This window comes from Dermacentor silvarum, chromosome 1, assembly GCF_013339745.2.
Source record: "Dermacentor silvarum isolate Dsil-2018 chromosome 1, BIME_Dsil_1.4, whole genome shotgun sequence".
Taxonomy (NCBI): Eukaryota; Metazoa; Arthropoda; class Arachnida; order Ixodida; family Ixodidae; genus Dermacentor; species Dermacentor silvarum.
The window spans coordinates 187,137,543-187,155,838 of NC_051154.1; the positions used below are offsets into that span (position 1 = coordinate 187,137,543).

The 18,296-nt window shown below is 45.1% G+C and overlaps 1 protein-coding gene across 1 annotated transcript in view; it reads left to right on the plus strand.

The window, feature by feature from the left end:
• Positions 1-18,296, plus strand: part of LOC119436524 (ER degradation-enhancing alpha-mannosidase-like protein 3) — a 118,470-nt gene that overhangs the window by 48,746 nt on the left and 51,428 nt on the right. Inside the window, exons 10-12 of the mRNA XM_037703393.2 lie at positions 3,895-4,020; positions 8,449-8,532; positions 17,216-17,299. Coding sequence (XP_037559321.1) covers positions 3,895-4,020; positions 8,449-8,532; positions 17,216-17,299 — 294 coding nt within the window. The remainder of the gene's footprint in view (positions 1-3,894; positions 4,021-8,448; positions 8,533-17,215; positions 17,300-18,296) is intronic.

The window sequence follows — 18,296 nt, forward strand, 5'->3', positions numbered from 1 at the left end:
TGAGAGCGTCGGCGGTTCGTTCTGAAGCGCTGTCGTGCTGTGTGAGAGGCAGTCTCGCCGGCGGTCCGTGATCTGCAAACCGCCTGCCGCAGTTCGCCCGGGTTCGACCATGATTCGATGAAATGGCTCATTGGGGCACCCTGATGCGCACCGGTGCGATTTGCCGAATTTGCCACTATTTTCATGGACTGGATGAGGCAGGCCAGTGTTGTCGCCGAGCGGGAGGGGGGGGGGGGGGCTTTTCCGGAACGGCGCGGAAATTTGAAATTAGCAGTGAAGTCAGGGGGGGGGGGGGGGGGGGGCTCTTGCACGGGTGGGGGCGCTTACTTGGAATTTTACGGTAGTCGCACTTAATTTAGGGAAGTGCCGGCGAGTGCGACTGGCAGCCTTCGAGAACAGCGCCATATCGATGTTGATAGTGTGCGATGTCGTCGCTTCTCGTTTTTTGTGTGTGCACTTTACAATATGAATGGTTTATTTCAAGTCCGTATGGTCAAAACTGAACTACAATAGCAGTTTTCTTCATCCTAATGGCTTCACGTCAGTTGCTCAGGTCCACTAGTAGTACACGCATGAACTCAGTGCCTGTATAAGGTCTACTAACCTCGGCTGAACACGGTCGAAATTGGCTCAAACTGTGTGTGCAGCTCGCGAGAGCTGAAGATCGTGCTGCAGCCAAGAACGCAACATCTCTTGTCAAGCATCACTTGCCCGTGCACACAAAATGTAACTACTCGCAACAGCAATTTCTCACACCAAGCTCTAGCTCACGATTGCTGACTCTTCGCCACTGTCATCTGCTATTCCTTCCCATCATGCTCTTCGTATGCTGCCGTTTATGTCATAACACAATGTGGCCAGTATCTCAGGAGGAGTAAAGGCAGGTGGTTTGAATTAGTTCATGAAATTCATTTGTAAAAACTGCGCAACTCTCAAGCCGGCTATTTTGAAGAAATGATGCAAGTGCGCAGAGGAACGCACCCAGCAAAGTTCATTGAGATCTGTTGACCTCCAAACTATCATCGGAGTTGCCCTTTATGTCATAAGAGGCCTCTAAACCTACCTTTCTCAAATAAAAAACAAACTACTGAAAAGCCCTTGCATGCTGCATGCCAGGGTCATCACATTGTTTTTACTAACATATAGTAGAGGGGGAAATGGGGCATCTTTGGGATAATTGTTAATACCTGCGAAAGTATGTCAGAAAGATGAGTTTTTTTGCACCTTTAGCAATTCATGCAATATAAGCTTTTATCATTTTTAGCACTAAACTTGTAATATCAAGTGTGAGATTGCACAGAAACAGTAGGCACTGTAATCATTAAACATACAAGAGTAGCTTCAAATGAAATGCACACAATGAGGTTCATCAAAGGTAGTATGTCAGTACGTTCCATCAGTAATTCCATAAGCTGTAAATACCATATTTGAATGTTAATAATGGGACCACAAATATAACGCGAGGGGGTACTTTTGGTCTTTCAGAAAAATAACAATATATATATATGTATATATATGTATATATATATGTATATATATATATATATATATATATATATATAATGCGAAGTGATATGCTACAAAAAACAGGAAATGACGTATAAAAGCAGATGCCTGCAAGGCAATATTTATCATTACTGTGAACTGCTGCCTCAAAATAAAATGAAAGCACGAGTGTTGACGTCTTTCTCAATGTTGGCAAGAATGGTATCATCCACTGTGACACCCACCAAGGTTATTGGACAAACAGCACTTCAGCAATGCCCGCGACTCAATTGAACACAAAAAAGCCTTTCATAGATTGTGCAGTGATGCCCTGCGCGACTTCGAAGACTGCTGGCTTGACGCCCCTACACAAACGGCATTGATTGTCTTGCTCAGTGTTACAATTAATGCGCCGTAACCACATTGATGCGGCACTAACAGCTTTCTAAATAAGGATAAAAAAGATGGCACAATATACACTGCGACAGCTCCCAGCTTGCCACTCTTGCGCATTAAAAACCAAAAAAATTATACAGTCGACTTCCATTAATTCGACCCTGACGGGACCGACGAAATAGGTTGAATTATCAGGTGGGTCGAATTAAACAAGTGGCAGAAAAAAAAACATCGAATCGATATGCACGGCCAATTCATTTAGCCGTATTTGACCCAGTTCTAATACGTCCCTGAATCAAATGCACAACCACCTTTTAAGGGTTCAAAGCAGAAAATGGACGTAAAACTGACATTAGAGCTCCTAAACACAGTAGAAATAAAACATGCACCCTATTTTTTGCAAGAAAAACGTAGCATGCCTTCAAAAAGACGAAACCAGCAAACTTTACCTTCACAGAATGCAACTTTATTTACACAATGTCCATCATCATCACTCTCAGACAGCACTTTATCACTGTCTATAAAGAACAACAGCATGTCATCCTCCGTATGGTCCATAGCGCATTTGATATTCTGCATTTATGAAACAACTTCGCAACAATTGCAATCGGGATGGTGGCCCATGCCCAGACAAACCACTTTGCTAATTTGTCCGGTGACACATGCAATTCTCTGGAACACCAAAAACACAATACGCGACTTGTTGCCGCTAGCTGAACATGTAAAATAACTTATCATTTGGATGTGGCTTTGTAATCAGAATGAAAGCCACATGTTGTCGTCATGCTATGCATGAACTTATTCTGTCGCCATCCATGGTCGCCATCTTGTGATGGCAATGGTGATCACACGAAAGAAAATGTTGTGCACGATGATGGGTTTTGAACCAAGGTCCTCAAGCACAACAGTTTATTGCTCTACCAATTGGGCCATGCATGCATGCATTCTTCTCTTGTGCCAACGGCATCTAGGGCTTTGAGATGATTGGCACGTGCATCACATAGAATTAGCAACAATTTGCTTTAAAAAGTGACAGAATGTGCACCAATTTTGATTACACCACAGGTAGAAGAATAGAAAGCATGAGTAATTGTCAACCTTACCACTGTCCTTCACCTGCGTCACATCACCTAGCAAGTAGTTGCTGATAAATGCAAAAGCGTGCGAGTTTCCACCATTCTTCCTTAGTGGAAGCTAGCACTTTGAGGCATTATGTGACGTATTGCCTTCAGGATTTGCCCAAGCCATAATAAAACAGGTTATAACATTTCATCGCTGGTGTACAATAAATCAGTTGCATGCCATCGCCATCGCGGTCATACTATCGCCATCACCTTGCTGCTGTTGTCAGACACACACGTGCATAACACACACAGTTACTCACCTTACACAAACATGTTAGGTAGTCCATCTGGTAACACGTTGCGGAAACCCAAACGATGCTAGATAGCACCTACTTGCAAAATGCTTCACATAACGTTGATTCTCGCAGTGTTTTGGATCTGCATAATTTCTTTATATTTGGTTCATGTGAGGCCACCAAGACAGCAAGACTTGGTGCAAAAATAATAAAATGTTGTCGCTCTGCATGCACTAAAGGTTTTTATGGGCACTTTGTTCCATACTTTACATTGCATTGTGCCTTCTGTAGGTAAGTAGGTGTACACTGTGGTTTTCACTTGAACTGTACTACCATTTAGTGTGTACTTCCCATTCTCCTGGTCAGATATGCCTTAACGAAGTTCTACTGTGGTAGCTGCATCCACTCAGGTTCTAAAAAAATTCCTACATGAATCTGACTAAAATTCATATTTTTGGCACTGCTGATCAATGGGCAAGCAGTTGGCCGCATTGCTTTGTAATACTGCTTTTCATTAAGGTAGTACTGGTTCATAGAGTGATGTGCAGGATACATGTATATTTTCATGAAGCTCTGCTTTAAGCTTTCCCATTTCCCACTGCTTTCTTACTGAATTTTATCAACACCCCGCCCCATACTTTTGTTTATTGTAGCACTACACTGCTGTGATGAAATACGTCAGCCAGGGTCCTATGCTTGTTGATGTGCACATGCATCGGCCCAATACAAACTCAAGGAATTTCATGGATGCCTTGCTGGCTTTTTGGCCAGGACTGCAGGTGAGCATACTTATTTTGACTCGCACTTTCAAGCCACGCCACTCATGGCAAGTGGTAACAGTAGCAGTGGTTTCTGAAAGAACAAATAGCATAAGCAGGTATATTGCATTCATACTACTACTAATAGCAACATTTCTAGGGCAAACTCAGTTTAATCACATTGCTTGAAAGGTAGGACAAGTGGCATTCTCGTCATCGTCATTAGCATATATCTATGTCCACTGCAGGACGAAGGCCTCTCCCTGTGATCTCCAATTACCCCTGTTTCGCGCTAGGTGATTCCAACATGCGCCTGCGAATTTCCTAACTTCATCACTCCACTAAGTTTTCTGCCGTTTTCAGATTCTACGCTAAAGCCTTAGTATATAGCAAAGATCCAAGGAAACCAAAATTGCTGCATTATAATTGATAACCATTACTTCATTATAATCATTGTGTGCCCCACGGCCAGCATTGCCTATAAGAGTGGTTGGGGGTGTAGGTGCCACCAGGTAAGCTGACGCCAATGCAACAGCCTGTTACGTGCCGCTAAAGATGAACAAAGAGTGCACTTCTGAATTTGGTGATCGCTTGGCTTATCAGCATTTTGTGAGTATGCCACCTATGATGGTGTACAACATTCATTGTTGGATGCGAGTGGACACTTAATGACAAAATCAATTTCTTTAATCTGTCATCTTGTGACGAACATTGAAGAGGCTTTCATCACTCCACTGGCATGCTCATGAAATGTCTAAGCCAAGTGATTGCCGAATATATAAATGCAGGATATGTAGCTGCAAACGGAGTCATTTGCACACGTGCAGCATTTTATTGTGGCCATGGTTACACCAGGTAGCGTGCACTACTGGCCATGCACTCTGCTGTTCACGTTTCATTTTGGCACAATAGGGCACAACATTCAACCAAGGCAAAGAGAGTTGGAGATGGTAGCAGTAGAGTACGGGAGTGGCCACAGAATTGGCAGAGCAGCCACTGTTGGTCAAGCATTGAGCATTACCGCATCAGATGAGTTACTAGCAGTGCTGCATGGTGCCATATTTCAGCCTTATCAACACGAAATGATCATTAGACCTTTGTTCTGAACTAAATATAATTTGTTATATTCAATACTTAGAAATTCTTTCTCTGTTAAAATAAGATCTTAAATGTGTTTCTGTCCTGTCAAGCTCTCTGCGACAGCTTTTTGCCTTGGGGACCCTCAATTATGCGATAGCCTAAACAAGAGCTAGTCACTCCCACTCATTAACTGAATAATTCTGTTCTGATGGAGAAAGAAGGTTGCTGGCGTAGGCAATGACGCAATTTGCGCAAATCTGTATTTGAACGATGATAACACGAATGCCATGGCCACTTGCATCGGTGCAAAGCTCTGTTCTAGCGGCTGGGTCATAATGAGCCAACACAGGTAGTGATGCGAGCACAGATATCAGTGCTGTAAAGACATACGCTTGTTCTGCACCCCAAGAAAAGGTAACATTCTCTCTGAGGAGGTCAGTGAGTGGCCGTGCGATGTCCCTAAAGTTGATGTCAGAGTGCCAGAAATAAGAGCAGAGCCCAAGGAAACTGTGGACCTCTTGAGAAGAATGCGGAACCAGGAGCTTACGGAAAGCACGAACTATGTCAGGGCCTGGCTGGACACCAGTAGCGTCGACAAGGTGGCCAAGAAGTTTGATCTGACGACTCCCGAAAGGTCACTTAGAAGAGTTTAGATGGAGGCCAGTCCAGCGAAAAATGTCAAGAATAGCTGACAGACAAGGGAGGTGACTTTTAAACATGGGTGAGAAAATGATCACATTCTCCACATAGCAAAGGCAGGTCGACCATATAGAGCCGCATAGAAGGTAGGCCATTATGTGCTTGAAAGTGTCAGGAGCATTACACAACCCAAACGCCATGACCTTAAATTGGTAGAGGCCATCAGGGGTGATAAATGAATGAATGCGGTAATCGACACAACATCGCCAGCTATTGACCTTCTTTTTAACAAGCATGACAGGTGATGCCCAAGGGCTGGAGAAAGGCTCTTTGGCAAGCATTTTCTTTACCTTCTTTTCTATGACTTGGCATTAAAAATGAGATGCAGGGTAAGGGCATCAATGAAGAGGGCTGGCATCGCAGTGTCAAACGATGGGTTGTAACATGTGTTCGGGCCAGAGGACGATCGCTGACATCGAAGATATCGAGGTAGGACGCTAGAATAACGTTAAATGCTTCGACTTGGCAAGGTCGTAGGTTGGGAGATATCATTTTGTCCAGGAATGTCCCAATTGGCGCGGTTGTGGAAGGTAGGGCCGTAGGCTTAGCGTCATGGGCGAAAGCAGAAATTCTGCATTCCTCCAAAGGAGAAAGCTCTGCTAATGAGATCCCTTGAGGAAGAACTTGGATGGAAGTAGAGAAGTTGAGAACAGGAAGGAATATTCTGTTGTAGGCAACAGCTACAATGGTGTGCGTAAATATGACGTTGCGGGCGAGGATCACATCAGTAAGCGGAGCTACTACAAAGTCGCCATCAGGGAATGACAGGTATGGCAACGTAGGCATGTAGGTGGCCACTTGAGGCGGAAGCCAAAGAAGCTGGTTTTTACAACTTCGAGTTAATGTGCTAAAACTGTATATCGAAGACCATTCTGCAGTTAATGTCACTTGTGTGTAAAAAATTAAGTAAACTTTTGTGCTTCCAACACAGTCTCGTAGAAACAAATTAGTAAGCTCCTGATTGTCATGATTTTGGGAAACAGACTTGCGGAGTTCTTGGATAAGTTCAGATAGGCATATTTAATATTTTGAATTACCAATGTATCAAACTATTTCGCAATACCCTTTGAATACAATATACCCAGGATCGACTGTATTATATGTGACTAGATTATGCCATTATTTTATGAACAGGATGTTTGCAAAACTCATGTAGCCAAGACAAAAATTTCACGTAAAGTAAATAATCATGCCCGCTTTTTCAAACGCTTTATCAGCTATGGTTTACAGGGGTGCTTTAACTTCCCTTCTTCGAAGTTCTTTTCTTGAATGATGTATCTTTCTTGATTAGTTCTGTAAGTTTCTTATGCTCTAATCCACCAGTAGAAATTGCTTTTCATTGAAAAAAAAACAAATGAGAATGACTCAGTGTTTTTATATTTAAGCATTTCTGTGTTTAACATGCAATTCAATGGTTCATTTGTAATCCTGACATGTGGGACTGGAACCATGACTCGGCTACGGCACTTCAAGTGTGATCACTGTTTGCACCTTCAGGCTGTGTCAGCCAACATATGGAGCTCTGAAACTAAGCTTGGTGGTTCTAGTAACGTTGGCTAACACTGAACTCTTCCTTTGGTGTTCTTAAAAGGCATATACTGCGCATGAGATAGTAATATATTTCTGGTAATATACAGTAGAACCTCGTTCATATGTGTTGGGAAAAAAAAAACGAGGAAGAAAACGTACTAGCCGGGAAAACGTACGATCCAAAGTAACTAAAAAATTACAGACTCAACTGTAGTTGACATCTGTGTAACGCGAATCGTTGCCGCATAAGACGTCGACACGCATAGAACTGGTGGGGCTCCGGCAGCCTGAGATGCGTTTTGTTGTTTTCCTATTGTGCAGTATTTTAGGACGGCAACGGGAAACCGAAACAAAATCAAGCTAGTGAGCGATGCCGGATGCCGCTGGAGCGAAATGTGACACTCACATTGTGCCGCCTGCAGCAGGGAATGGCGTCATGTTTGGGTTATCGCCTACTAAAAGCGTGCTGTACGCTTCCAACAACACTACTCCCCACACGCTGTAAGACAGAAAGGTGAAGATGCTTATTGCAGTAAGATTGGCAGCGATAGCTATGAAAGTGATGTGCGACGACCCGGGAGGAGGTTTGCTGGTACCAGTATAAGAAACAGTGCGTACCGGCATTTTCACGTGAGACGGGCGGGCGAGTATTGCGGTGAAGCTGCCGCGGCAGGCGGCTACTGCTCTCGATCGCATGTGCTTCATGCATTTTCTTGTTTACATGGAATCTAGCAACTGGAAAACGTATCATACAATCGCGGTTTGGCAATGTATTGAACGTTGGTGCTGAAAGATTGTGTTTTCTGGGAACGCATGAACCGGTAAAACATTAGCGTAACTCAATTGGGTCATTTTTTGTGTTCTCGTTCGCGATTGTTGGCGCTGGAAAATCCTACGTAACGGGATCGTATCAACGAGGTTCTACTGTAATTAGTTAAAAACAAGTCCTCTGGGCTTGAGCATGTGTGTGCAACCTGTAATAGTATGTCTACTTTTTTCAGTCTTAAAAATGGTTTATTTAATTTTTGCTGTGATTTAATTTGAGGCCATTCTTCTAAAAATTTGTATAATTACAGTTGAATACCACAACTATTTTTTTGTGTCTGACTGATGTTTTTACTTGTCTCTGATTCTGGACAGGTGCTCAAGGGTGACATCAAGCCAGCCATTGAAACACATGAAATGCTTTACCAAGTTATGCAGCTTCACAATTTTCTTCCAGAGGTGAGAGCTTATCATTGTCGGCATGAGCTTAGTATTTTCTTACTCTGTCTCCTTAGAGATGAGGGGGGGGGGGGGGGGGGGGCGATGAATTATTTTATGTGCCCTGTTAAACTAAAGAATGTCTCTGTAGGAGGTTACAGCAAGTCAACATTATAAAAGGGTATGGTTGGCAGGAAGATGTGCTAGATGCACACAATGATGTGACAAGAATACATGTAACCGCTCGTAAAAGTTATTATTGTACGAAAACATGATGAATAGAGTAGAATTTTATTATGGGATTAAATGTCTTTTAAGTTCACCGAGTTCGTGTTACCACTAAGCACAGCTAGGCACGTTAACTGGAAATTTGGTGGTTCATGCTGTGGAAAGGTGGAGTGCCTGACTTTGCTCTTCAAAACAAAGGGACACTAAAGGCAAATATTAAGGCAAGCTGAAGTGATAGATTAGGGCTCGCGAATCTCTAAGGTGTCAGTATTATTGCAAACAAAGCTTTAGTAATCGAGAAATTGAGGTTAATGCAGGGCACATTTAGAGACTCCCCCCAGGACATTCAAGTACTTGCCCGATGATGAAGGCACTCATTTAAATTCTGTCTCTAGTACTCAACCACTCGTTATAAAAACATCATTGTATTGCATTGTAAGATGAAAGAAAATGCTGCTTGTCCTGTTCTATTTCATTTTTAGAAAAAAGAACTCATTGGCTTACTTACTTACTTGGTATAGCTGTCTAATAATTTTCTATCGCAATCGATGCTTCGTCTTTCGGGCAAAACTGCAACTTTTCTTAAGAAGTAGTGCTAAATCAGTGCTTTTAATAACCCTTCACAACGACGCGGGCGGTCGAAAGGTTTGTTTTCGCTCGACTCTGCGCAGCCGGCGCTTTCACGTTTCAGTAGTTTTTTATGGTGTAGTACTGCGCTGGTTTTTTCTGGCTCACGAAACTCGCACAAACTGCAAGTAGCAAAGAATTTCACTTCCATGTGATGTCGCGGGGGTGCCTGCCACTTGACCAAAAGCAGCTGCAGCGTTGAATCCACCACTCTGTCTTGGCTCGGTTTATCCATGGCCGCGTGTTTGCGTTTTGTGCAAGAAACCATACCACCGTCTGTCCGGTGCCGTTTTACTCACCAACGACAGCAAAGGGCAGTAATGGCATATGCAACGTCACCACTCCCCAGTTGGGTGGCAGGAGATTTGAATTGCGATAGAGGTATTCGGACCCTTCAGATGCAATTTTCTCGTAAACAAAGTCTTTTCTTGGCACGAAACAAGCGTTGTGAAGTTTCTGGGATGGTATTTAAATAGTCCACGTCGACTTAGTATTTGCCTTTAGTATCCCTTTTATAGTTTTGAGAATACAGTAAAAGCTCGATGATACGATCACGGCTAATACGAATTTTCGGATGATACGAATTTTTCTGTGGTCCCGACCGAGCCCCATTACTTTGCAACGTGCTAGAGAACGGTTGTTACGAATCGATTTTCAGCCTGCGTCGGTTGATACGAATAAACGCCGCCCCACCGACGGCCGCGAAAGAGAACAGCGCGCAGTCACGCGCTTCCTCTCCTTCTCTTTTGGTGCGGAGGCGCGGCGCCGGACAGCGCGGACTATGCGACTGGGCGCGAAGATTTTGAAGCGTTGGGCTTTTGGTGCCTTTGTACTTTTCCTCCTTTTCTGCGAGCCGTCAGATGGAGTGGCTGCTGCGCTTCGGGCCGCGTTCTTCGTGTTTGCGCCATTTTACCTAGTCGCAGCGAGCTATGTCTCGCAAGCGGAAAGCACTCTCTTTTAAAGAGAAATTAGACATTCTTCGAAAGGTCGATGAGGATCCCAAGAGGAAGCGGACGGAGTTGGCTAAGGAGCTAGGCCTCGCAACGTCAACACTGAGCACAATTGTTGCAGAGCGAGACTATCATGAAAAACGTGCTTTCGTTCAACGTCAACGCGAAGCAAGCGAATTCGAACACGCTTATTTCGAACATACCACGCACCGACAATGCTCTTAGCAGCGCGCCAAATCACGCGGCGGCGCCTCCGACCGGCATTGCTAAAGCTCAGGAGAGACCCCTCAATGCCGCGCGCGAAGGAACGGGAAAAAAAAAAAAAAGAACCCGCGGCGGAAATTTCCTTCTCTCTCAAATTGCAAGGTCGCCGTTTCTGCATCGCGCCGGAACAAGCGTGTACGTGCCGACTAGAGTGTTCTAGACAACCGTATTCTAGCACACACTAGTGCCGACGTCTCAGCCACGCGGATAAAATGGCAGTGAACCCTTCTCCTCTATTTTCTAGTCACATGTTGACCTTGCACGCTGCGGCAGCAGCGCAGAGGGAAGCAGCAGCGGAGGCACAGTCGGGCTAACGAAACTGCCACGCCCACAAACGCCCGCTTCCCGATAACGGCAGAAAACGAAACTTCAGGGGGCGGCTAAAATAAGCTGGCGCCAGCACGGCGGCGGGCGCGCACGGAGATGTGCGCACGGAGATGTGCGCACGCAGTCGAAGGTGAGAGAGCTACGAGGGAGTTGAGAGGGAGGGCGAGGGGAGCCACCGAAGCGCGGAGTTGACGTGCAAATCCGCTTCCATGCCGCCCTCCTCCCTCACCTTCGACGGTCTCCGCGCGCACCCGTGTGCCGGCGCCGCCCGCTCGCTCCCTGAAGCTTCATTTTTCGTCGTTATTGGGAAGCGACCGTTAGCCGGCGTGGGCAGTTTCGTGGCCCGCGCTTGCTATGCGCTTGCGCGCCGCGATATTTCACGACTCGCACCGTTCGTGCATCGTGCTATGGCGCACGAATACTTCAAAAATACGTCCTTTTAATTCGAACAAATTTTCGGGCCCCTTCGAGTTCGAATTATCGAGATTCGACAGTAGTTTTAATTGTGTTTCGATGATACGAATTTCAGCTAATACGAATATTTTTCGTGACCCCGTGAGGTTCGTATCATCGAGCTTTTACTGTACTTTAAAAAAAAGTTTATTTGGTTTTCAGCAAATGCAATGCTACCATGTGCCAGTATGTGTGTTTTGTTTTATTGCGATAGCAATTATATGGTCACTCCAGGTGCATTTTTGGTGGCGGCAGCGCCATGATGTTTCGCATCAAGTCCATGTGCGATAACATTGTGGCTGCGCGCCTTCTGCTGTGGATGCGAGTGAAAGCGTGCGAGGGTGAGCGTACGATAGTGGTTTGATCACACGCACGTGGGAGCAAACGGGGACGAAGCGCGCAATCTTCCATCGTGCACAAGGCACCTTGGGAAAGTGATCTGCGATGAGTACGTAGTCTTGGTGCGCCAAGGGCTGATAGCTTCATGTGCACTGTGTTCTCACCGCTCAGTTCACGTTGAAGCGAGTGCGAGCACGAAGGTCAATTCGCTCGCTGCTGCTGCTGCCGCGCTTACTCACTGCAGGGGTTTGGATAGCGAGTTTGGCCGCTCGAGGCACTTTGCGTGCATTCGCGGGCTTCTTTCACACTCGGAAAAACAGATTTATGTAGCGCGTATTGAGCAACGGAAAGCTGTATCGCAAGTTTTTCATGTTGCTCTACAATTTTCTCATGGACACTTTGATAATTAGGACAGTACTTCTCGAGTTAGATAATTATTTGCAATTAACTAATTAAATCTCCGTAACAAAAAAAATACTGGCGGCTACTCCACTGTACTGGAAACAATACGCACGGGGTTTGCTTCGCGTAATGCCATTCCTCTTTTTTAAATCATGCTGCAGGATAGCTGGGACACCCTGTATATATATATATATATATTTTATTCAATGTTTTGTGACTGTTACCACACTTAATCATATTAATGCTCCAAAATAAAATGTGCATGCTCCAATCTGCTCCAGAATGATGGTTTACCTGCTCCAAGAATTGCTATAAAATGACTTTGGGTATTCCCACCCCTTGCAGACTCTGTGGTTTTACTTAAACACCTTTAAAATGTTCTATGGTAAATTTGTGCTGGAAAGGATTAGTCACACGCATATTATTGTGTGGTCTTGCTGACATATCCTAGTTCCACAATCTTTCTTTTTTTTTTTCTTGCTCACTTCTTGCTCACTGTTTTTTGACTGTTACCACACTTAATCATATTAATGCTCCAAAATAAAACGTGCATGCTCCAATCTGCTCCAGAATGATGGTTTACCTGCTCCAAGAATTGCTATAAAATGACTTTGGGTATTCCCACCCCTTGCAGACTCTGTGGTTTTACTTAAACACCTTTAAAATGTTCTATGGTAAATTTATGCAGGAAAGGATTAGTCACACACATATTATTGTGTGGTCTTGCTGACATATCCTAGTTCCACAATCTTTCTTTTTTTTTCTTGCTCACTCAAAACGCACTGAATGGGCAATGCCTGTTGCAAGTCGAAATGGTAGAAGCAGAAGTGGCTCTACACTGTGATATACACACAGTATGAGCCATTCTATTCAAAATTGATCAAACCTTATTTGGTCATTTTTATTCTGAATGCCTCTTAATGATGGGTAGAAAGCGGTCTCTGCTAAATTTATTGACTATTTTAGCTAAAGTTGCGATCATATCTGGTATATAGATTTACATTGGACAGTGTGCCAAAAATACTTGTCCCTACACCAAATCAGCTTTTTGCCTGCACCAAGACCTGCACCAAAAGGTTGAATGGCTGTTCCATCGCTGCCTATGTCCTGAGAGACCCTTTTCCTAATTCGCAAGTGCACTTCTCTGCGTTTCACATTTGTCCAACTAATGGCGGCACTAGTCATAATTCAAATGAAGATGAAGTGCTAGCCACAGGGGCTGGGGGCACCTTATACTTGTTCTTAACTTCACCAGAAGATCCATGTCTACATTTTCCATCTCGTAAGACAAGCAAACTGTGCTCGTAAGCATCAATTGCAAAAATTGACTTCAGCGCCTTTAGCTTGGCAAACTGCCTCAAGGGAAAGCTAGCTTTGCAATTATGAAAAGGGTCCAATATAATTTGTAAATAGTAGTCAACCACTCAAAGTAAGAAGATAAACATGTTACATTTTAACATGTCTTGTAAGAAACTCACATTTTGGTCAATTTAGTATTTAGTTTTGAAGCACCAGCTGCTTTCTTGTGTGGAACGAGGAGGGAATGCATATGTGCAACTATATAGAGCAGGGCACGGGTGAGCAGAGCATGGGGCATCAGCCGCATATTGGGTTGACATAAAAATATGTATAGTAATTGCACTTCGAAATGTTTTTGCCGAGCAGTGACCAACTGCAAAAGAATACGTAGGTTTGCTATTGGCATGTTTCAGCGATAGCTCAAAATGATTTCAGAATTGTTGTACCCTTTGTTTACAGCCATTTGTTTTGTTACATATACAGTAAAAGCTCGATGATACGAATCTCACGGGGTCACGAAAAATATTCGTATTAGCCGAAATTCGTATCATCGAAACACAATTAAAACTACTGTCGAATCTCGATAATTCGAACTCGAAGGGGCCCGAAAATTTGTTCGAATTAAAAGGACGTATTTTTGAAGTATTCGTGCCCCATAGCACGATGCACGAACGGTGCGAGTCGTGAAATATCACTTGCTATGCGCCCAAGCGCATAGCAAGCGCGGGCCAAAAACTGCCCACGCCGGCTAACGGTCGCTTCCCGATAACGATAGAAAACGAAGCTTCAGGGAGTGAGCGGGTGGCGCCGGCACACGGGTGCGCGCGGAGACCGTCGAAGGTGAGGGAGGAGGGCGGCAGGGAAGCGGATTTGGCCGCGTCAACTCCGCCGCTTCGGTGGCTCCCCCCGCCCTCCCTCTCAACTCCCTCGTAGCTCTCTCACCTTCGACTCTGTGCGCGCCCGCCGCCGTGCTGGCGCCAGCTTATTTTAGCCGCCCCCTGAAGTTTCATTTTCTGCCGTTATCGGGAAGGGAGCGTTTGCGGGTGTGGCAGTTTCATTGGCCCGACTGTGCCTCTGCCGCTGCTTCCCTCTGCGCTGCTGCCGCAGCGTGCAAGGTCAACATGTGACTAGAAAATAGAGGAGAAGGGTTCACTGCCATTTTAACCGCGTGGCTGAGACGTCGGCACTAGTGTGTGCTGGAATACGGTTGTCTAGAACACTCTAGTCGCCACGTACACGCTTGTTCCGTCGCGATGCAGAAACGGCGACCTTGCAATTTGAGAGAGGGGGAAATTTCCGCCGTGGGTTCTTTTTTTTTTTCCGTTCCTTCGCGCGCGGCATTGAGGGGTCTCTCCTGAGCTTTTGCTCTATGGCGGTGTCGGAGGCGCCGCCGCGTTATTTGGCGCGCTGCTAAGAGCATTGTCGGTACGCGGTATGTTCGAAATAAGCGTATTCGAATTAACGAGATTCGACTGTAGCTAAATTAAAGAGTCAGAGGTGAACTCACTCAGGCGCATGTTCGTAAAAAGCATTTATTTCTTGAAGCGCCACCGCTTCAAACTCTTCGCGCCCAGTTGCGGAGTCCGCGCTGTCCGGCGCCGTGCCTCCGCACCAAAAGAGAAGGAGAGAAAGCGCGTGACTGCGCGCTGTTCTCTTTCGCGGCCGTCGGTGGGGCGGCGTTTGTTCGTATCAACCGACGCAGGCTGAAAATCGATTCGTAACAACCGTTCTCTAGCACGTTGCAAAGTAATGGGGCTCGGCCGAGACCACAGAAAAATTCGTATCATCCGGAAATTCGTATTAGCCGTGATCGTATCATCGAGCTTTTACTGTACATGTATTATTTTTATCTACAACTCGGACCACTTATAATGTAACTGCTTATACAGTATAGACCACTTATAACATAACTGGTTATAGTGCAGGACCGGATATAATACGGTCTTTTCAGGCTTCCGTTAATTTTCCCATAGCACTCTATGTATACTCGTATCGCTTATAGTGCGGCTGCCTGGAAGTTCGGCAGTCAACCTAGATGGCAAACACTCCCCTCAAGTCACAAATACCATATTTACTCGAATCTAACGCACACTTTTTTTCCGATAAAACAGGTCCAAAAATTGCGTGCACGTTAGAATCGAGTATGACCATAAATATGCGTTACCATGTAGCCGTCGGCATTTCAAAATGGCTGCCTCGCATGCGCGTTGAACCTAGCTACCGTAGCTTCCACCATGTGCTGCAGTACACGTTCTTAGGCAATAGTCTACCGTCTGTCTTCACATTCTCTGCGTCTGTTCTATCAGCATGAAGTACTGAGTTAATCATGATGCCACATTTAAAAGGAAAGTGATCATGTGTACGGAGAAGGACGGAAATCGGGCCGTATCACGGGCGTTCGGAGAATCCGAAACTTGCGTTCGGGACTGGCGCAAACAGAAGGAGGGGATTTTCGCCAGTAAAGCAATGCGGAACGATTTCAGTGAACCGAAGCAGGACGTAATCTGCGACGATCCACTTAAGCGATGCGATCGCCTTGGCCCTGTCTTGAAAGCAATCTGCGACGGGGAAAGTCCGCCGCGCGCCGTGTTTTCGCCGCTTATAGGTCGTGTTGAAGCGAAAGGCATGATAGCACGAAGGTCAATTCGCTCGTCGCGCTTCATCACTCGAGCGTTTTGACAGTTCGTTTCTGGGGTCAACGAGCGAGATGTATTCATATTTGCTTGTGCACGCGGGACACCGTGCTTGTTAATTTATTTAGTAAGCGAATACGGAACCTAGAGCATGGTGACAGCGACGGCAGAAATACGCCTGGAGTGTCCATTATCGCAATAAAATAGTTGTTTTGGTTATAGTGCATTACCACTTATAGTGCGGATATTCGCGACTACAGCGACTTACGTTATAAGCGGTCTACACTGTACATAGTGCAGGCCAGGATATAACTTGGTCTTTTCTTCCTCCCGCTTACCCTCCCATAGAACTAATCTACTATGCGTGTGCTGCTGACTGTGCATCCATGCGAGACAAAATACCAATTATAATGTGGGTACCAAATAATCCTGCAGACAAGTGAAGCAGCCCTCATGCTTCTCGATGAGATGCATGCATAGAGTGGCATAGGGGAGAGCAACGAGGGCATGTGGAGGAGGACACGCGCAGCGAACGAACAAGAAGGAGAAAAAGAACAGTATGCCTACAATGGCAGCAGTACATTGTATAAGTCATATGGTGTGAGGTGTTCTGCAGATGCGTGGGTGTTGCCTAGATGACGGAGACGCCTTTGCTTCGGCCCCCCTTGTCAGCAGTGTGCGCTCCACGCCGGACTCCGCACTGAATGTGTGCGCATTGTCACTTTCATCTTTTGCTTTCTTTTTCTGTTAGTTTGTCTGCTTTTTGTGAAGACCATATGTAAAGGCCAGTCCTCTGGAATTTAACTTTCAACATCTGGAAATTTAAAAAGATACAAATGTCCCGGTTGCATGCTTCAAATATAAGATACATGTGGCTGCCTGGTCTACACATTTTGATTGTGTGCAGGCTTTGAAAAATGTTGTTTAGGTTATAGTGTGGTACCGCTTGTAATGCAGATATTCGCAGCTCCAGCGACTTGCATTAGAAGCAGTCTACGTTGTATACGAAAACAGCAAATGAAAACTACTGTATGCAAAGGAAGCATTTGTAAAAAAAAAAATAACGAACTTAAGCTAAGCTGCTTTTGGTTTTGTGTTATTAGTTATATAACTGAGCGTAACACAGCAGGCTTCACTTTTATTTTTATTTCTTTCGTCTTCTTCCCCTTTGGATACTTTCAGGCATTCACAACTGACTTCCAAGTACATTGGGGCCAACATCCACTGAGACCAGAATTTGTTGAAAGCACCTATTTCCTCTTCAAGGTGAGAAAGCGCATTTCTTGCTGTAAATTAACCCTTTGAGGGTCATCGCTGTACATGTACCAAACATTTGACAAAACTCTCCTTTATGGAACAAAGCGTTGCCTTGCGTCACTCCGGAAGTGCTGCAACCTTCCGTGACTTCTAAAGAAATTTTTTAAAGAGGCCCTGAACCACTTTTTATTGAAGTCAAGAAATGCATTTGAACTTAAAATAGACAATTTCAGAAATACTTTGCCGCAAAATGTGCTTTCATGCGTTCAGCAGAAGCAGAGTTCTTGGCAATCAAACATCGCCAATACCCTTTGCGGTGCTCCTGCTCATTCTTCAATGGCCTGCACTGCGAAGGCTACGGTGGAGTGGGGCATGCCCACAATGCTCCACCTACTGAACGTTACTGTGGCGCACAGTGTAAATTTGATTTTGGATGTTCATGTAGACGCCACTACCGATTTTGGCACCTATCACACGCCAAACTCTAAGGCTATCCCTCAACTTACAGTGGAGTTCACGGTCTCTCATTCCTTCACTGTGCTACAGTGTACTACATAGCTACGCGTATCTTTCTCACACTGAGTGGCTTGCAGCAGATTTCCTTTCACACTTATCTCTACGGCAACGATGCAATTTTTGAGAGTTGAACAAACTTCATCTTTATGTTCACTCGTGCAAGTACGTCGTCAGCGCGCACATCGTCTAAGCCTTGGTGGAAGAATATGAGAGATGCAAGAACTGTGCAGCGGCGCCGTGGAGAGAGTGTCTCCATAAGTCGCTATAGTTTCTGGTGCTCAGCCGGTAGATGGCACGAGTAGTACGGGGCCCGTTTTCTACATTGAGCTAATGGGAAAGTGAGAGCACGGTCATTTTGCACGCACTTTTCCCACAGTGTGTTGAGATTTTTTGCGCATACTGGGGAAAAAATGCTGTGTCACAACATTTGTGATGCTGCGTCAAAAGTGCAGTGTCACGAAGTGACATTGCTGAGCACGAGGTCGTAGGA